The sequence below is a fragment of the Phallusia mammillata genome, chromosome 1 (genome assembly GCF_965637545.1).
Source record: "Phallusia mammillata chromosome 1, kaPhaMamm4.hap1.1, whole genome shotgun sequence".
NCBI lineage: Eukaryota > Metazoa > Chordata > Ascidiacea > Phlebobranchia > Ascidiidae > Phallusia > Phallusia mammillata.
The window spans coordinates 27,365,407-27,385,473 of record NC_137252.1 but is presented as its reverse complement, the minus strand read 5'-3'; the positions used below and the strand labels follow the sequence as shown (position 1 = coordinate 27,385,473).

Genomic DNA, 20,067 nt, shown 5'->3' with positions numbered 1-20,067 from the left:
ACATGCGGTTTGAATTGACTTTTTGCAATTCATGTAAGATTATGTTTCAAAACCACATGTGTTTACCGGTGTTCAAATTCTCAGTTTTGCCTTTTGAATGAAAATTTGAACGTCCACTTGCATTTATAATGTATGTGTCCATGCAAAACCACTGGAAACATTGTTTGTTCTACCCCATAAGCAACTTGTTGATTTCAAAACGCTCCTTCTACAGACATTAACTCAAAGAATACATAGCAAAACCATAAAAATGTTGGTACTTAAGAAATTTACTAGTTTATCATTTTTCTTGATTATTTGCCGATGTATGAGTCCCATTTTCTTTTGGGTTTTTATGCCGATGTATGAGTTCCATTTTCTTTTATGATTACAAAATACCTCCATTTTCCAGATGACACTAACGCCAACTTTAAGGACCACTGCTGTCAACAAATTACGCTTTGGAAATCATAATCGGAGCCACTTAACAGTTTTAGGTTCGCACTTACGTAGCGTATTTCGGGTAAAACTAAAACGGAAATTTAGGTACTTTTTTGTTACTCCACATTTACGGTCACGTGGCAACAGACAAATCGACCTGGGGTAATCCCCTAACCTCCTCTACACCGTGAAAGAGCTGAGAAGAAAAGGTAAGTTGCAAAAACGTTTGTAAAAGGATATTGTACTCAACTTTCTTTGTTTATTAGCTTACAGTGTTGTGACAACCTTGCAGCCATATAGTCGTGTTTCACATCCTTTAAAAATCAAGGAAATCGGAAATTTAACACAGCTGTGCAATGAAGGTATTTTCCTTCACTTCACTTATTGTTGTGTTGGTGGCAGCTTATCTGGCAAACACAATGTGGGTTTTGTATGAACTTTGGTACCCCAAAGGATGCGGTACAGACAGAGTAAAGTATTGTCTATCATCAATGATTCACTCGAAAAAAGAAACTGCCTGGAAGGTAAGTTCGTTCTTTGCTTTTTTTGTGTGTTTCAAAAACTTTTACCTAATTTATTGCTTTTCAGATGAAACTCTACACATCTGTATCAGAAATACAGCCTAAAAAAAGACTTTTTGAGAGGAAAATAAATTTTGATGAGCATTTTTCAAAGTAAGCTAAATATGTTACTTTTTGTTTGTTACATTTGTTTTCATGGTAAGTATAATAAACAATAAGTAATATATTTGTTTAAATAAAACACTGGTAAGTTCAATCAAAATAACATTATCAACATAAATGCATATAAAATTTGCCCCCTCATTTCTACAATACTGTAGTGCAGTGTGCAGTGGTTCCCAACCTTTTATGACGAATTCCTCCCTTTACCAATTCAAAACATTTTAATCCTCCCTATAAGACAACATAGTAGATGCTAAACCACTCAAAACCATTTAAAATTAGGACTTTTATCAACTCTACTGGTTGTATTCCCAGAACTTAAGTGTGTATTTACAAACCACAGGTAGAAATTAAAGTAAATTCCTCCCTGGTTGGCACATATTGAAATATTTTTTGCAAAATATAATTTTCCCAAAAAACATGACAACAGTATTTAAGTTCTAATGTTAAATTAACTGATAGTTAAGAAACTCTGCTTAAACTGTGATGTTGTTCGAATGGTAAATTTTTACAATTTGTTCCAGCACATTTAATTTGACAATTCCAAGTGAAACAAAGAATAATGGAACCCTGTATCTTCATGTCCATGTTTTCCCATCTGGTAAATCAAAGTCTGATGGTGTGAGTTCTGTGACCAGAATTACAGATTACAAAGTTCCTGTGTCCTATATACAGCTGATGAAAAATACTTCTGTAAGTATTTACCTATGTTACTGAATCTGCAATAACTGATCTATTTGTTTAACAATAAAAACATTTATAGTGCCGTTGACTTATAAGTGCCGTTAAACAATATTTTTAAATAATTGTGGTAATAACCTAAAATAACAGATTTTGCTTAAAGTGATTGTTATTTAGAGCTACTAAATGGGAAACGTCCTGAAATAGATTGCGATAAAATGTGGTGTATTTTAATGTTTGTGTTACAATCTGCACAGTCTCTTTGGGTCACCTTACTATTTCTTTTTTGTGTGTTTAAAGGAAAGTCACAGTACAGATAGCAAGAAGCCAGAAACACACTGGCGGCCTCATTTGACATTTCATGTGATGAACGAACCTTTTGTATTTGATTACCAAAAGATACCTGGAGAAATATGGCCAATGATCAGGTAAATATGTTGTTGTCTTTTGTCAGTTTATTTTGTGGGAGTTTGGTTTAAATTTCTGTGTATGTGCAAAGGTCAGAGCATGGGATGTATTATCCAATTTTGTATATCGACGAACTTTCCTATGTCACAAGTGACCTAGTGGTAAGTGATTATACCAATTTAAAAATTTGAACAGTTTGATGTGAAAGACTAAGAAAAAAAGTACTAAGTAAAGTATTAATCTCTATAATTGTTTTATTCCTAAAAATACAATGTCATACTATGTAGTTTACATTTCTAGGTAAATTGCACAGTATAGTAACATGGTTCTAAAGCAGGGGCGGGCAACATACGGCCCGCGGGCCGGATCCGGCCCGCGACGGGATTTTGACCGGCCCGCAGACAGTTTCCGGGTCATACATGGTAATGTGGCCCCCGGCCACAGTCTGACGCAAACCCCCACTACTTGCATACTACGTCAAAATATAGTTGTAACGGACAGTAACGCTCCCCAATAGCAAAAAACTTTCTCGCCGTTACTATCTAAGCAAAAAAAACTATCTAAGTCTGTGGTGTATGCATTAAATTGGTGTATGCACTATGTATGGTGACCGGCTATACCTTTTTAATATAACGGTAACGAGCTTTCCCTCAAACTTGTTTCACTTTTACACTTTCTATAGGTCTGCTAGCGCTTCAAAAAAGTTTTTGTATCATCCTTAAATTTGATAAATCTAGTGTAAGTTATTAATGTGAAATGTATAGGTTTCTCTTTTGCCGAGTAATGCCCCATTACTTTTAATCAAAATAACAAAAATAGCTATTGTTTGCGCATAATCGTATGATGTTATCTTGTCTATGACGTCATAAACTTTGCTTGGATGCGTTAGAATTGCGTGAAATTGACCCTCAGTGTTGTTGTAGCAATTAAATTGGGTTTTAACTGTTAACATAAGCATTCGTTGGTGCTGGGTAAATCTAATTGCACGCAAATGCTCAAGAGTCAAGAACTTTAAAAAAAACGATATAATGGGGGGCGATATTGAGTCAGTGCCCTAGCAAGGGGGTGATTTCGCTAAAATGGTTGAAGACCACTGGTTTAGGTGGTCAAAAATCCGTTTTAAATCACTGGATAAATACGCGATTAATGTAGCGATTCGGGAATCCGGCCCGCCAAGTACTTTATTTTCCCACATCAGGCCCGCCGACTGGAGAAGTTGCCCGCCCCTGTTCTAAAGGAACAAAACATATTTAAGAGCCAAGCTTTGTTTCATTTAGAGAATTTCCAAAAATGCAACAACAATGAACCTCACAGTAAACTATGAGCCCATGTCCATTGGAAAGCTGCGGTTCTGGGTCACTATGACCATGTCAATGCAGGCAATGAAGAGTTTAGGTGAGTGCACAGAGGACTTGTAATCTGCCAGCAAAAAAACAGTAAACAGTAAAGCTGTACTGACATAAACTGCTGATTCAGCTTGTTGCCAAGAATTTTGTTCAAAAATGGCAATATGTAATCCAGGCATCTTGCCATCATATTCATATGCAACACAATAAACAATTGTAACTGTAGCATCAACACTGCCACCTTACTTTTTCAGCTTAGCATGAGTGAAAGTGCTCTATTTTTTGGCACTTGGTACCATTTATATAGAGATTATACATGGTAAAATTTGAAACAAACAAAGTAGACTTAGCATATTGAAAATTATTGTCCATATGAAGTGGAAATATGGGGTGCTGCAGTACCACATTCATGTACATGAGCCACCACTGCTTAACATTCATATGCTATTGTGCAATGTTCAACAGGTTTTGGTTTAGCTGATAAAGAAGTATCGTTTTTGAGGCTTAGTAAGCTAGGCACTAAACATACGTATTCTTGATACCTTATTAAATAATACTTAAATAAACAAGACTTTTTGTCAACACAGGATTTACAGAAAAGGATCTTGATGACATTAAAGGCATTTTCACTGGGACAAATTTATTTTTTCTTGGTCTCACATTTCTTGTTTCGGTTTTTCATGTTAGTGCTTTGAAACTATTGGTTCAATGTGGAATTGCTATTTAAAACATATTTGTTACTTGCAGATAATTTTTGACTTCCTTGCTTTTAAAAATGATATTTCATATTGGAAGAAGCGGGAAACCATGACAGGTCTTTCATTTCATACAGTTGTGTACAGGTAATGCGGAATATATAAGTGTTATTTTGGGTTGTTACATACCAACACTGTTTTGCCATCGAAGCTCAGCTTAATAAAAAGTTCTACAAGACATAGTTCTACCTAATTTTCTGAATATAGGTTTTGTCATCGCCAAGGTAATAGTCCAACATTTAAAGTTTCAGCTTTACATTGATAATAAAACACGTTTTGTAATGATAAGTAAAGGTTCAAGTAAGAAAATGCCAAATATAAAAAATTAACCGCAAGCCCACCTTGTGGTCAAAAATTTGATACAATATTAGAAAAAAGTACTCATATTAAAATGATTATTGCAATACTATCCCATTTCAAGTGTTGGGTGCAATGTGACCAGCAAAAGAAGAAATAAAATGCTGTTTGTTATCTATCACCTAATTTGAACCAAAAGAATTGAATTTTGATATTATATTTTCTGTTATTGTTTAGATCTGTCAGCACAATTATAATCTTTCTGTACCTGCTTGATCAACAAACCAGCCTTTTGGTGTTGATTCCAGCTGGCATCAGCTCAATAATTGAGTTATGGAAAGTAAAGAAAGCCCTAAAGGTAAAGTTTCACTGGACTGGATTGCGACCATCTCTTGAGTTTGGAAGTACCACTGACACAGAAAAAGACACTGAAAACTTTGACCATGAGGTAGGTCTGCCGGATCTCATGCTTTTTCTAAACCAGGGCATTCAACTATGGTTAATTCCAACGTCATTGCACAAATCCAACGCCAACAACAACAAAATTCTTCCGCCACTTTGTATGAGTTAAACCAAAATTACCCACACCCACACAAAGGAATACAATAACGTTATTAAAAAAATTGCCTTTCACAAAATAAAAACATTCACAGGTGTGTCAAAACAAAGAACCAAACTCAAATTCTTTACAAAATGCTATGCTATCCTATACTAGATTCAACATTGTACATGCTTTTTATTGTCATGAAAATAATTAAAAATTTTACCCGAAACAAATATATTTGGCAGGCCCTCAAATATCTGTCCTATGTGCTGTATCCATTGTGTATTGGTGGTGCTATCTACTCACTGTTTTATGTTCCCCACAAGAGGTAGGTGTACATATGATTAAAAACATATACCATTTTATGTATGTAATAATGTTCTAATGCTTACACCTTGCATCTACTTTTGTAGTTGGTATTCATGGATTATTCAGAGTCTTGTAAATGGTAAGTAGCTTAATTGTAAATATTGTTTTTTTAAAGTATAACTATTTTTTATACTGCAGCTGTCTATGCCTTTGGTTTCCTTTTCATGTTACCCCAGCTCTTTATCAACTACAAACTAAAATCGGTGGCACATCTTCCTTGGCGTGCATTTATGTACAAGGTAATGCACTATTTGATTTTATGATAGATTCTAAAAATGCATTATTGTGTCAGACTGCTGTGAGCCTTGCATTAAGATTCAGGTTGTGCCATAAATAGTGTATGTGTGGTTTTGTGAATATTCATTGCAATGTCTGCAATAATCATAAACAAATAATTATTTGTCATGCTTGCCAAATAGTTCTGTATTGTTACATTATTATGGGTCCCCTTCCCTGAAGGGGACACATTTTGATTTTACTCGATTTGTTTTTTTTTTTTTCTTGTTTTTTCTTTTTTTTTCTTTTTTTTTTCTTCTTCCCTCAAGTTTGTCCACCCCACTTTGCCAAGAAATGTTTGATGGATTTGGATGAAATTTTCACAGATGGTAGATATGGTTATGTAGATGTGCCATTTGTTTTGTTTGACTCGATAGCCCCAGTGTTTACCCCACTAGCCCCCTAAAATGGGTGATTTTTTAAACAATGTCCGAATCGGATGAAATTTGGACAGTTTGTTCATTGTGCCATTTTAGGGCATCGTTTGTTGTGTTTTACCCTGTAGCCCCAATATTTACCCCACTAGCCCCCTAAAATGGGTGATTTTTTAAACAATGTCCGATTTGGATGAAATTTGGACAGTTTGTTCATTGTGCCATTTTAGGGCATCGTTTGTTGTGTTTTACCCTGTAGCCCCAATATTTACCCCACTAGACCCCAAAAATGGGTGATTTTTTAAACAATGTCCGAATTGGATGAAATTTGGACAGTTTGTTCATTGTGCCATTTTAGGGCATCGTTTGTTGTGTTTTACCCTGTAGCCCCAATATTTACCCCACTAGCCCCCTAAAATGGGTGATTTTTTAAACAATGTCCGAATTGGATGGAATTCGGACAGTTTGTTCATTGTGCCATTTTAGGGCATCGTTTGTTGTGTTTTACCCTGTAGCCCCAATATTTACCCCACTAGCCCCCTAAAATGGGTGATTTTTTAAACAATGTCCGATTTGGATGAAATTTGGACAGTTTGTTCATTGTGCCATTTTAGGGCATCGTTTGTTGTGTTTTACCCTGTAGCCCCAATATTCACCCCACTAGACCCCAAAAATGGGTGATTTTTTAAACAATGTCCGATTTGGATGAAATTTGGACAGTTTGTTCATTGTTCCATTTTAGGGCGTCGATTATTGTGTTTCACCATGTAGCCCAATATTTACTGCTTAAGCCACCTATTGTTTATAAAACGTCCGATTTGGATGAATTTTTGATAGTTTTTTTAATTTGGCATTTGTAGCTGTCAAATATTGTGTTCCACCCTGCAGCCCTAATATTTACCCTACCAACCCCCCAAAATGGGTGAATTAATCAACAATACATTTTGACAGTTTGTATAATATGCCATTTTGAGATGTCAGTGTTTTATGCTATTTAGGCACACAAACTTATAACAATGTCTCAATTGCATGAGATTTGGACAGTTTGTACTTTACATAACTTGTTTTTTTAAGTAACACTACCAATCACTGTGTTTGACTTTATAGCACCGTTTCTTATGGTTGTCTGTTTACAACTTTGCGGTTTTGGGGACCCATGAGTTTCTGCCTGCAGAAACAAATCAAGATTATAAAAATGTTGGCTAATATGGGACCCAATATAAATAAATATAGAGAATATATTACAGTTTGCAGAATAGGTTGTAGTGTATATGCTATAGTAAAATGTGCTAAGCCACCCTTCTAGTTATTTTTTCCTTCTCAGGCATTCAACACCTTCATTGACGATATATTTGCCTTTATCATCAAAATGCCAACCAGTCACCGTGTTGCTTGCTTTCGTGATGATGTGGTATTTTTCTGCTATTTGTACCAGTTATGGTGAGCTGTTTAAATTAAAAAAGTGCCATTTTAATGTTTAAAATGGAGTCGAACTGCTTGTCATATGGGTTCAGGTTCGGTTCGGGTTCACTTGGTTTTGTTTTTAAGGGTTCGGTTCAGGTTTTTGAAAATGTATATTTTCGGGTTTTGTTCCGGTTCCAGCAAATTATCCGGTCCGAACCCGTTTGCAGTTTTTAAACCGGTTTAAATTTTTATTCGTTTTAATTTAATCCTACCCATCATCTGCTTGGCCTTATCAAAATCCAAAAAAATTTGCCCGTGCACTGTTATTTTTGACACGCCCCGTAAGTGTTATCTCCTGTATTCTTTAGTACGCTGTTTTGAAAAAAAAAATCACCAAATATAAAACAGACTGCATTTTTTACTGGTTCGGTTCCAACGACAAACAAAATGTTGGGTTCAACTCCGGTTCGGGTTTTTAGAAAATTATAATTAGCGGTTTGGGTTCGGGATTAATGAAATTAACCGCTCAAACCGGTTCGCGGGTTCGGGTTCAGTTCCGGTTCGACTCCCTGGTTTAAAATTTTAACAAGAAACTTTTAGGATTAGTTAATTCATCATATCCTTGATGAAAACCACTATCATCGACATAAAATCATATGTTAAAATGAGTTTTGCTTTTCTTGTGTAGGTTATACCCAGTTGATAAGTCCAGACCAAATGAATTTGGCATGGCATATGAAGATGACAGCAAAAGTGACATGTTAAGAACCAATGAAACAGTAAAATCTTCGCCGGAAGGCAAAAGCAAAGAAAAGTTAAATGAAAGCAAGAAAAACAAATAACCCTACAGATTTACTTTCCTTTTAAGTAGCTTAGTGAATTCTTTGAAGCAATCTCTCGTGCAACGTCAAACACGTATGCTGCATTAATTGCAAATGCTACTGACTTTATTGTCATGTGTAGGTGAAAATAATTAAACCTACACTGTGGAATTGCTTAAAACAAAACAGAAACAAATACCATGACTGCTAGTGCTGTTGCTCAGTGAATTTGTGCATTGCTTTGTGTTTGATTACATGCTTGTGTTGAAATACACTTTATGTTTTGTTCTCTAGAGATAAACAGAGCCTTTTTGAAATGGTGAGCTGTTCCTTTGGGTCAAATTTAAACTATATGACAGATTTATTACCAGGGTTGCAGAGTATCTAAATTCTTAACTTCTTTTTACGTAATGACGGATATCGATTCCTTAAGGTTGTCAGATGGAAAAGAAACATAAATCCTAATAATACATTTTTTTCGCCGTGTACGAAGACAGGTGTCTTGCGAACCATTTGTGAGTCTGCCGCTTACAGCATACTTAATACCAGACTAAAAAAGTCTGATTTAACCCATTGTATCAGAGCGGCATATTGCCCGAGCAAAGATTTACGATGAAAGCAGGTTCAGCTGGCGCACTTCTGTCTGGCTCTTCAAAGTTACTTTTGTTGTTAAAATTTCCACACGGAGCAACTATGTAAACCTGCCATTTGTTCCATACTTCTAACGAATTCTTTCAGCATTATACTTTTCCATAGCTACTACACTTTAGTCGGACAACAAAAGTAGTCTGCCGGTAATGGACCGTACTGCTTTTTAGTAGCAGCAATAACGAATTTGTTTATTTATCACCCGACGGTACACCCGAAAAATGTTTCGCAAAAGATAAACTATGATATTTTAGCGAGGGAAGATTATATCACTTAGCAACTGCAGCTCAACAGTGATAGAGAAACTCTATGGCACGAATGCATAGCGCAGGGTGAGCCAAAAACACTTCAGAAAAAGGGAGGCAAGGGGCTCACCATTTGCTAAGGAAACACGGTACTAGAAAGGGTAGTCACAATTTATAGGAACCGTTACTACAGACAGGGAAATATACCAAAAGTTCAACAACAAAAATGTATAGGTCTGTAAAAATGTTGTTTATTTTAAAGTGGAGTGCAGAAAAGAACTATCCCGGATTGTTGGTAAATGTACACAAACACAGGTATGCTGCCAAAACGACTTCATCCCTCATTGCCAGCAGCTTGGTAATTCACTTCTTACAGCTCATCTTTGCCTGTTGAGTCAACATCGCTCTCTTCTGGCATTGCATCATCCATTTCTTCATCAATATCCTCCTTTGGAAAGCAAAAACAAATAATAAAAGATTTTACCGGGTAGATGGTATTTTTTTTGTGGGCTTGTGTAACCCAAAAACTACAACATGGCTTGTAGCTATTATTTGTACAAAATGGGCAAAATGTTTTTCTTCCTTTTTTTTCTTTCAGTTAATCCCAATTGTCTTCTACTGTTTTAATAAATTTATTTTGCACATTTTTTGAAAACTAGACCAACTGAAAGGTGGCTTTCCTATATATTGCAGGTTAAAAATGATGTTAATGTCACTGCATCCTATGTTTACGATACAAGTGCTTCGGGCAAAGTTAAAATAATAACTTATATTAAACCTGATCATCTAAACAATTTGGCTTATACATGCGCACATCATAGAATATTTTTTCAGCAGTCCTGTCTTAAGGGTTAGAGTTAGACTCTGGTTCATACACCGCAATGTAACAAACACAGAATTTTAACGTCAGGCCTTCAGATTCAGGTATTTTCATTGAGCATTTTATTTCTATATTTATTCAACAAATAATTTATCCGTGTATTAGGTGTTTTTAAATGCAAAAAAAGAACTGATTTCACTGGTAATAGTTATATGTCCCCAAACAAAAACTAGTCATCAGTAAGCCATGATGAAAAAACTTGTTCTGTAGGAGTAAAGTTTCAAATGCACATATTTAGAGTTTTCTTCAAAACTAAAGACAGTTTTCAATTTTGTCCAAGGAATACCGAAGAACCCAATTAAAATTGTCTGAAATTTCACAGACTAACAACGTGGTTCTTTTGCAAAAATAAAACCACAAACAAAAATCACACATACTATTATCACTTTATTAAACTAAACGCCAAATTTCTGTGTAGACAGTACACAATAACTTTTGCAAAAAAATGTGAGGACACATAAGCAGAAACTATCTTGAACTGTCTAAAGCTCTCCATGCTTTGATTTTTTCGCTTCTGCTTCCTTTTTGGCACGGATTTCCTCTTGCATTCTCTTAACAGTTTCTTTGGGATCTTCCTTTGGCAACAGATCACTTAATTCTTCCATCATTTTTTTCTAAGCAACATTGTACAAAATCTTTTAAGCACACTTCTGAATACTTTCCTCCACCCGAACCACTATCAGACTAAGAACCTTTTTTGCAAGCACTTTTGTATCTCTATTTCTTTCCTATATATAACACACAAAACATACCTCACACAACTAACTATTGTGTCCCAAATCCACCACCAAACTTAAAAAATCTTCTTGTATTTAAACATGCTGTCAATCATTTTATTTTATTGGTTTACAAGACCACAACCAGCTAAAACCAAAACCTATGACAACTTTGTTCTTTAAAAACATGCATCTAAAGTTCCAGCCAAAACAAACCTGAATTTCTTCATGATTTGGTTCAGGCATTCTCGGAGCCTAAATGGGACATATATTGTCAAAATCCCAAATTTTATTGAAAACTATTTCCACATTTCTTCCACAAGCAGTCACACAGTTTAGACTTGCAAAATTTACAGGTTAAACATAAATTCTGACAAACAACTTACATCTTTTGGATCGTTGTCATGGGCATTTGGTGGGGCATACTATAGGGCAAAAAGAAATATGTAAACAACCAAATCTGCGCTCAGTAGAACACTTCCACATAAGAAACTAAAGTTACAAACCTCTTTGGGTGGGGGCTTTCCGTCAGTTGGTTCACCTCCCTAAAATATTACAAACTGGGTCAAAAATATTTCCACCTAAAAACCTAACTAACCTGGTTCTTGCAATCTTGGCTACTGGCATTCCACACTTTATCATGCAACAACTTTCTGTCTTCCCTGTACCACTTACACCAATCTTAAAAAAGCTGGACCAAGACACACACAAAGCACATTGCACTGCTGCCACTAAATCGATGTATACCAGCAGCAACACAGCTACGAAGCAATATTCTACACTACACAAGCAACTTGTACAGGCCTGTCATAAGTTTGAAGGGGAGATCCACATAAACAAGGGGTGGTTTGGCATTTTCCAAATGTGTAATTTGTAAGGGTTTGTATTTTACAAACACCCTAAACTTGTTAGTCATGACTAAAAGTTGACCTTTTATGATGGATTCAAATTTTTTAGAAAGCGCAAATTAAAAAAACTTTTTCGCTCCCAAGCCTTCCTTCAAGGACACACACTTGCTTTGTGTAATGTACATGTACGTTTTTAATTAAGCTGTTGTTTGGTGTTAAGGCAAAAAAGTTAGCTAAATTGTTAAACCCACAACCATCTACGCAACTACACACCTCCTCTGATTCCTCTTCACCACCACCACTCACTTTTTCTCCATTAGACTCCACGTACTCGGCCATGGCATCAACAGTACGGTCTCCTTCATAGTCTAGGATCTGTGACGAAGATTTCATATGGTTATTGGACACTTGTATTGGTAAGCTACTCCACATTTATATAAGAGGTATGCCCCAAAAATTGTTTTATCTCATAGGTGCACTATGCAGCAAAAATTGTTTTGAAGACAAAAAAGTTTGAACACAAAAGAAAATACTTTATGTGCTTGGTAAAATTTGTTAACATGCTTGCCAAGGTTCTAAGTTTCTTGTCAGGTTGAGTCATTATCAGTTTTGTGTTTTAACCGGAGGCAGCACAATAAAATCAGAAATCACTGATTAAAAGACAACTTTTGCTTGCAGGGTTTGGGTTTTAGTTAATGTAAAACATGTGTCACAAATCACAACTATTGCTCCCAAGTTGTTTTTTTGCACAGAACAATGCAAATCTCAGCCAATGTAACTGTAGATTTGTATGCAATCCATGGACACTAGCTACTGCTTTTGTCATTTTATTCTAAACCACCACCAGTTGCTGCATCAAACATTACCTTATCACTTCCAGAGGGGAAAAATTTCAAGGTTGGGAAACCACTGATTTCAAAGTCTTCAACTTCGTTTGCGGTGGAATCCATCTTGGCAATAATTACATCATCATTGGATCCAAACTTCTCACCAAGTTTTTCCCAGGTTGGTGCAAGGCTCTTGCAGTGACCACACCATGGGGCATCTGCCATATGAAAGTGGTTTAATGCAGTTGATGCTACCACCAATGATATACTGTACTAGTTTTTGCTGCTAAAGTATATGTTCTGACTTTATTGCAGACATTTTCTGGGTTAGGCAGAACAATGTCTTTGACAATTAAATCTTAATGCTGTTAAAAGTTACTTTTAACAACTAAAACAAAAAAAACACAAGATAGGGCTAAACAATAAACAAAAAGTAAAAAAGAAAAGTTTGTTTATTCCTAAAAAAAGTGTCAAGGGTAAAAACAAGGTATTGTTAGGAAATAATAATGTTTTTTTTAATGCAAGGAGGCATGTAGTAGGAACCATTACATGAGGCCTGAGAAAATAGGGCTCATAATCACCGATTGATGGTTGTTTACTGGGCAAGCTTGCATTTCGAAAGTAAGTGAATTAGAGCAGGGCTTCTCAAACTGTGGATCGCGACCAAAATTGGGGTCGCGGAATATAATTTGGGGGTTGTGAAACATCCGTTATTATGACATTGTCACAATAAATGGTATACATGCGTTAATTTATTGTTTAAGCATCATTCATGTGTATAGGCTACACCCATCAATGGGTCACGCACAAATTGCTTTTCTATATTGGGGTCGCAGAGCAAGAAAGTTTGAGAAGCCCTGCATCAGAGAATGCTGCAAAGAATCAGCTACATGGCTAGGGAATACCTACATCACTACTTGGATTGAAAATTTCAAATTTTGCAATCCTACTTAAAAAGTCTCTCAGTGAACAAAATTCAAAACAGAAAAATTGTGAAAATTTTTCTGCTTTGTCCTTTTAACTAAACTAAATCTGCACTAAAAGCTTAACTGTCATTACAATGGTTCACAACTACATACTCTGTTCTGGCTGCCCTCAGGAAAAAGCAACATTGTCGGATATGCAATCGTCTGAATTCCAGGCACTTCATTTTTAGTCCCATCTATCTTTGCAATGACAACTCCTGGGTTGGACTGAAACTTGATGGCAAGCTTTTCCCAAATAGGCGACAAACTGTTACTGTGCTTACACCAGGGCGCATCTGGAAACACACCATAACAGTTCAGCATGCAGATCTGGCAACTAGTTTGTGAAAAAGCTTCAGTCCAAATAACAGTTTCTATAAGTTCAGGTCAAATCGAACCCCTTCACGCATCAGGTCCAGGTCATGCATTGCCAATCATGTTTAATGGAATTTGACTCTGTCAGTGGTTCATGATATTTTATATCATAAACCCTGAGAACAACCCAATACATTTTGTTTATCCTCTTTCAGAAACTAACATTACATCACAGTAGTAAAATTTTTTAGAGTAAAGCCCCCAAAATGTCAAATTGCCCCTGTTGGAGAAAATTACATACAGGGTAATACCCACTGGCTAAAGCATGTACCCTTATAAAAACAGGTTCAAATTCTGAAACACAGAAGATCCAATTGCTGCTTTTAGCCCAGGATGGTAATGTATTGTCAGTTAAAATGTGGCCTGTTTTCAGATGATATGAGTTTGTACTTACAGAATTCAACGAAAACTTTCTTTGACTTGTCGAAGGCAATTTCCTTGAAGTTTTTGCCAACGAGAACCTTTACTGGACCCTTGTTCCAATCTTCAGGAATGTCTGCACTCATTAAGTGACGCTGTAATAAAGGAAAATTACCAACAAATTCACAAAACAAATTGTCAATAAAAGTGTAATTTTTTAGGTGATATTTCTTATTACACAAGTCTTTTTTCAAGAGGGTAGCATTAAAATACTTTATTCTAAAAATTGTTTTGTATGCTATTTTAGGTTGAAAATCTAATGCAAAAAAAGAAACCTCAAAAAGCCCACAAAATACTTAACATGAGTAAGGTCAGATTTAATGTCTTAGAACGGTCCAAACCAAAGGTGTGGAACTGTACAGAAATGAGTTTTGATTTAACGAACCACACTTGACCAAACCCACCTTGGTGTCACCAGTCAAGACACCTTCTGTGAATTTGGTGATGGCATCAGCAGACAGATCTTTGGTGTCAGGTTTAAACTTGGCCATGTTTTCAGACATCTTGATGATTCTGTAGTCGGGAATATCATCCTTGGCAAGCCCGAAGAATTCCATTACTCTCTGGTTATCTTCAGTCTCCGTGTCAACATAGATGAAAAGGACCTAAAAATACATAAAATTTTTTTTAAAGTTTTGTCAGGGTAAATAACACTGAATGCGCGTAGTACTAGTAATCAAGTTTATAGAGCTCTTTGGCAAATGCATTCTTTATTCCAACTTTTCGTAACTTTGGGAAAAAATACGATTGCCAGAAGAGCTAAACTGGATTACTAGTTTTTGCAAAACAGTTTGACTGTCAGTAGCAGTAAAAGCAGCAATAAAAAACTAATTATTTACTTTTCCCTTGAAGTTGGCAGCAGCCTCTTTGAATTGAGCAAGATTTTGGTCGAACTCTTCACTGGCTTTGGAGATGAACAAAAGATTGTGTACTTGAATTTCACCTCCAAAGATTTTGGGTGCGGTCTGCAATTATTACACGCAAAGTTAAAATCTTCAGTTAGAGAGTTTAAAACTAACACAGTGTACTTTTTACTGTTCTTATACACTATAATATTACAATAAAATCAGTAACCATAAATCCATTACCCTTCACCACAAGCAAATATTAACTACAAAAGCTGAGCTAAGCACTATTTGTTACCAAAATTCCTGAAAAATGTCAGAATTTACATTACAATTTAAAAGTTAAAATGACAAATTCAGGCCATTACCTCCGAGGTAAATTCTGTTACCAAAGGAAGTTGATTTCCTTTTACGAATTCCGCAAGCTCATCACCATTTGTAATGTCCCCTTTAAATTCGGCACGTCCTTCATCAAACTAACACCACAAGAAAACACAAAAAATCTTACAACTACATAAACTACGCAAAACACATTTCATGCACCCTCAACCAAAACATGTCTACAGTATAATACTGGAGATTTTTGTGCCAAGCAAATGTTCCCATTCATTAACAATTTTCTTTGGTTGGATGTTTGAATAATGTTATGTTAACCATATTTTTAATGTCAAAAAATTTGGGGCAGTGGCTATCCACATTGGATTTTCAAAAAGTTTTAGTGCACAATTTTACATTTTCAGTATTTCACATCACAGAATTAGGTTAAGCACTTTTTTAAAGTAACGTCAATGTATTTGAAGTCATACTAGTTGGAGACCAAAAGATTGAAAACCACTGAAATAATTAACTTTGTTTCTCAAGTATAAAGGGTAAAGACTTACTGGGCACAAAACCAGTAGCAATCAACAGGCTAGTATACCCTGTACCCCATGCTGTGCAAACAGAATGCAAACTGCACAATGCAACTATCTGCATTTTTAATGGGTACCTCTTCACACATTTCTTGGACTAAAGGAGAAACCCCCCTATAGACCCAAGGCACAATTTTTTCTTCGTTGATTGAAGCACTGTCAGTCTTTTCAACTTTGTTACCGATCTTTAAAAAACTCAGACAAATGAACCACTACTTTTCGAATAAAGTTTTAAACCAAAAATATACAAGGGCACAAAAACAAGTTTAATCACTTTTAATCTGCAATTCAAGAAAATGAAAGTTAAGCAGCAAGAAAATTTTGTCTAGGGTGTAAGGAAAGTAGTGGTCAAACTTATTGTACAAATTGTGTTGGCATACCTTTTTGAAAATGACAACCTCGTTGGTGTTTACCGTAGCTCTAGAAGCAACACCGGCATCAGTGATGTAAGCAAACACAACATCATCAACTGTGTCAGCTACTTCAATAAATTTCTTTCCAGCGTCACTGCCCATATCCTGTAATACAAGAAAAGAATGGATAAATCAGATTCAAAAAGGTTTACACAAAAACTATGGCATTTTTGTTTCAATGTGAAAATATTTGTTTTAAACACTTTACGAAATTTTAATAAGGCAAACAAGCCAATAAGGATCCCATGATGTTTTATTACTGTCATGGTCTTTGTAAGTTGTGGAGTTTATTGCACAATGTACTTTAGCACAAAACTTCTTACCAATAGCAGCAAACTTATCTATATTCAAACTTAAAATAATTTATGAATAAATTCATACATGAGCAAAAACGTTTTGAAACGTGTTGGCCAAAAAAAATTTTTGTGTCCACTAGGGGCAGTTCAAAGAAACTTCTAACATGCTTCAAAAATACTAAACTACACAAAAAGAATCACTCCACATGTACAACTTACAGTGAAGTGTCCAATGACAACCACTTCATTGTTGGCCTTGATCTTTGTCACATCCTCATCACTGCCTAGTTCTTTTGCAGGGGGACCAGTCTTTTTCTTTAACCAGTTGACAATTTCAGGGGCAGTTCTTCCCCCTGTAACACACATTTGTCTAGAAACTTTTTCCAAAAACTATTTTCATTCATGCACACTACTATTTTTATGCCTTTTTTAACACCAATCATTCATGCATGTCATTTTGGAACGTTGTTATCAAATATTCTTTTACAAATTAATAACAAATCCTTTAAAACCAAATAGAATCTAAGATTGTGTTTAAATTTCTCATGTTATATTTTTAATTCGAATGCAATGCCAAATAAAGTTTGTAATAACAATGTTCCAAATAAGGCAACTCTTGCAACTACAAAAGTAACAAATCTAGATACTGTTTAACTACATCTTAAAGTAAACCACAAGCCCCATTTTCTACAACCCAGACTTGTCTAGACACACAGTCTTGCCATTGTAATGAATAGTTCGGTTTCCATGGTTTTTACAAAACAAAATGCCAGGGTATCCCGTAATATGCATTCTATCAACCAACTCTGACTCTATAGAGCCATCGATTTTAGCCATTTTTGTTTCTGGCATGCTAGTCTTGAGAATTTGAGCAGCCTTTTTCCATTCTTTTTCAAGTTCAACACAATGAACACACCAGGGTGCATCTGTAGTTACAAATTTAAAGTTTTACTCAGATTTACTGTCTGTGACATACCTCCATATTCTGAATCTTTGCCATCCTTAAAGAATTTAAGTGTTGGGTAACCACGCACTTTGTACTTTGTGCCCAAATCAGATTCCACTGTGGCATCAACTTTGGCTAACTTAATTGCCGAAGTATCTTCATCTTCATTAAGGGTAGTGGCAGCTTTTTCGTATTCTGGTGCAAGTGCCTTGCAATGGCCACACCATGGGGCATCTTGAAATTATTCACATTTCATTTGGAAGTTATAAATTTGGGCACATTGTAAGTACCTTCGACAGATCTTCATTTTCATATTGTTTAAAGTATGTTAAAGATAACAACTTTAGCAGCACGTATATAATATATCATGCCAAACGTCCGTTAAAAAGTTGTATTACTGTGTGGCTGTGCTGTGCAGCAAGCTAAGCTATTACACTTTAATAAATATATGGTATACTCACAGAATTCGACCAAAACGTGTTTGTTGTTTGTCATTACATAGTCGAAATTGTCTTTATTGAGAACCAAAACTCCGCCCTCTTCTTTAATTTCCGGCGCACCGTCGAGATCCGCACGTGCCAGGCAAAACAGGGCAACAAAAACAAGGACCTTCATTTTGGGTGACTTTACCGTGTTACAAAAGAACTATTACTACAAATAAAACCGGTCTTAACACCTACAACGTAAATCAGAAAGAACTGTGCTATGCATGAGCGGTCCAATTGAAAAATTCGGAGAGAAACGTGCGAAAAAGGAGCAAGACGTGGCGATGTAAAATGCTGAGTAATGCTACGCCATACTTCGTCACAAACCGTGTTGTTTTCTCATTGGCCAAAGCTCGTCACGGTTGTAATGCTGTGTCATATAAACACCCAAGGCAAAATCAAAACCGTTATTTGTGTTTGTTTTGCTTCGTTTTGGTTATTTTTCCTTCGGAAAACCGTTGTAGTAAGTTACAAATTTTGTTTTATGACCTAAATAGTAAATGTTCACTTTCGTTACACATACAGGTTAATTTCAGTTGTCCAGCAAGGCTGTAGTAAAATAACAGGAGAATATGCGGGCGTTAAACCAAGCAAAAATATTTACTGGTTATTAATTGGCATACGGTTTTGTTTTAAGGCCACGTAGGCTTGATCACTGGACAAACACATTTCATCTGCCCTGAGGCATGCTGACTGGATGAAGTGTGACGCAATCAAACGACCTTTAATTCGGTCTCTTGTCAAGATCGACAAGACTAAAAATAATCACAGCTTTACCTCTAAAATGACGTGGGAGAGGTGTACTGAAACAAACAAGTGTTTTTCTTACAACCCTCTAACGTCCTGTCCTGTCGTAAACACTGTTTAAATATAAACATTTTCAGCTCGTACACTAAAGGTGCGAGTAAATAGGCAAGACAAAAAAGTTAACAAGGGTCATCTATTGTAACTAACAAAATCCGATCAAACTTCTCCGTTTCTTTCCGAAGCATGAGTTGGCATATTTATAGAAAATTCCAGCTACTCAGTTTTATAGACCCAATTCTTTGAGCTACCGCACAAAACATTATAGCTTTTTTGATCGAAGAAAGTTAATGAAATCTCTTTGGCAAAAAAAGCAGTTTACATCAATATTTCGTGGCAGAAAACGAGTGAAAAAATCAGTTTTAGATCATATTTTACATTTAATAACAATGCAGCTGTAACAACGCTTCAAGTATATTTTTCCAGAAACTCAGTATGTTACTATTTTAAGTTTTAAATTTTCCCAGCTGGTTGTAATCTCTGAACAAGCCGCTCTAAAACATCCTGCTGATTTCTAAGCAAACGACACAAACGGTAATTCAAACGTCTGTAAAACAATACTCCACAAAAGATCAAATATCGTTCATTGTGTTAGACTCAGTAGCAGGGACACGTAAACGCCTGATATTTCCTATGAAATACATGTACGTATCATTGAGGGCTGTGTGAACCTCAGCATCAAAACGGGTTGTAACTCTTGTGGCTTTCGTCCAAATCAGTGACTAAAACCGATCGCTTCAGTTTTTAATTGGGTTTTACTTTTTAAATGTTTGTAAAACATTAAAAAGTTCTTCTGATAATTTCCAAAATGTCAACAAACTTTCGAATGTTAGGCCATTGCTCCGTTTCCCAAACATCACTAAAAAAATGGGTGTTGTTGGTTGGTGGTGTTTTCTCAAGAAGACAGATAAGCACTTTTAATGTAATTGGATATGGAAAGCAGAAACACGACATGCTCACCGTGCAGAATCTACTTGGTGAAACCCCCCAGAAAACAGTGCTTCATAACCTTTTTTCTTGTTGCACCCCTTTCAAATCACCAACCAATATTCGCACCGCCTTCTG

The 20,067-nt window shown here is 35.8% G+C and overlaps 2 protein-coding genes across 6 annotated transcripts; one reads left to right on the top strand and one right to left on the bottom strand.

Moving 5' to 3' along the window:
* Window positions 1-420: 420 nt before the first annotated feature.
* LOC145221075 (lipid scramblase CLPTM1L-like) lies at window positions 421-8,671 on the top strand. The gene is made up of 15 exons (XM_080088000.1): window positions 421-629; window positions 687-944; window positions 1,009-1,094; window positions 1,628-1,796; window positions 2,085-2,212; window positions 2,284-2,353; window positions 3,470-3,587; window positions 4,126-4,220; window positions 4,286-4,380; window positions 4,828-5,038; window positions 5,380-5,462; window positions 5,548-5,582; window positions 5,642-5,742; window positions 7,478-7,593; window positions 8,246-8,671. Exons 2-15 carry the CDS (start codon window positions 777-779, stop codon window positions 8,397-8,399), a joined length of 1,629 nt encoding a protein of 542 aa, XP_079944126.1. The 5' UTR covers window positions 421-629; window positions 687-776; the 3' UTR covers window positions 8,400-8,671.
* Window positions 8,672-9,173: 502 nt separating this feature from the next.
* On the bottom strand, window positions 9,174-18,423 carry LOC145221017 (protein disulfide-isomerase 2-like). 5 transcript variants are annotated; one of them, XM_080087995.1, is made up of 14 exons: window positions 18,175-18,421; window positions 17,744-17,947; window positions 16,987-17,120; window positions 16,439-16,576; window positions 15,516-15,623; window positions 15,142-15,267; window positions 14,707-14,907; window positions 14,277-14,397; window positions 12,582-12,760; window positions 12,022-12,090; window positions 11,374-11,412; window positions 11,254-11,292; window positions 11,084-11,122; window positions 9,670-10,765 (listed from the first exon to the last, which is right to left on the bottom strand). In XM_080087995.1, exons 1-14 carry the CDS (start codon window positions 18,326-18,328, stop codon window positions 10,634-10,636), a joined length of 1,683 nt encoding a protein of 560 aa, XP_079944121.1. In that variant the 5' UTR covers window positions 18,329-18,421; the 3' UTR covers window positions 9,670-10,633. The 5 variants fall into 5 exon arrangements, with proteins under 5 accessions (XP_079944123.1, XP_079944124.1, XP_079944125.1 ...); XM_080087997.1 differs by lacking the exon at window positions 11,084-11,122 and having other exon boundaries at window positions 9,174-9,719; window positions 18,175-18,420; XM_080087996.1 differs by lacking the exon at window positions 11,084-11,122.
* Window positions 18,424-20,067: the final 1,644 nt, after the last annotated feature.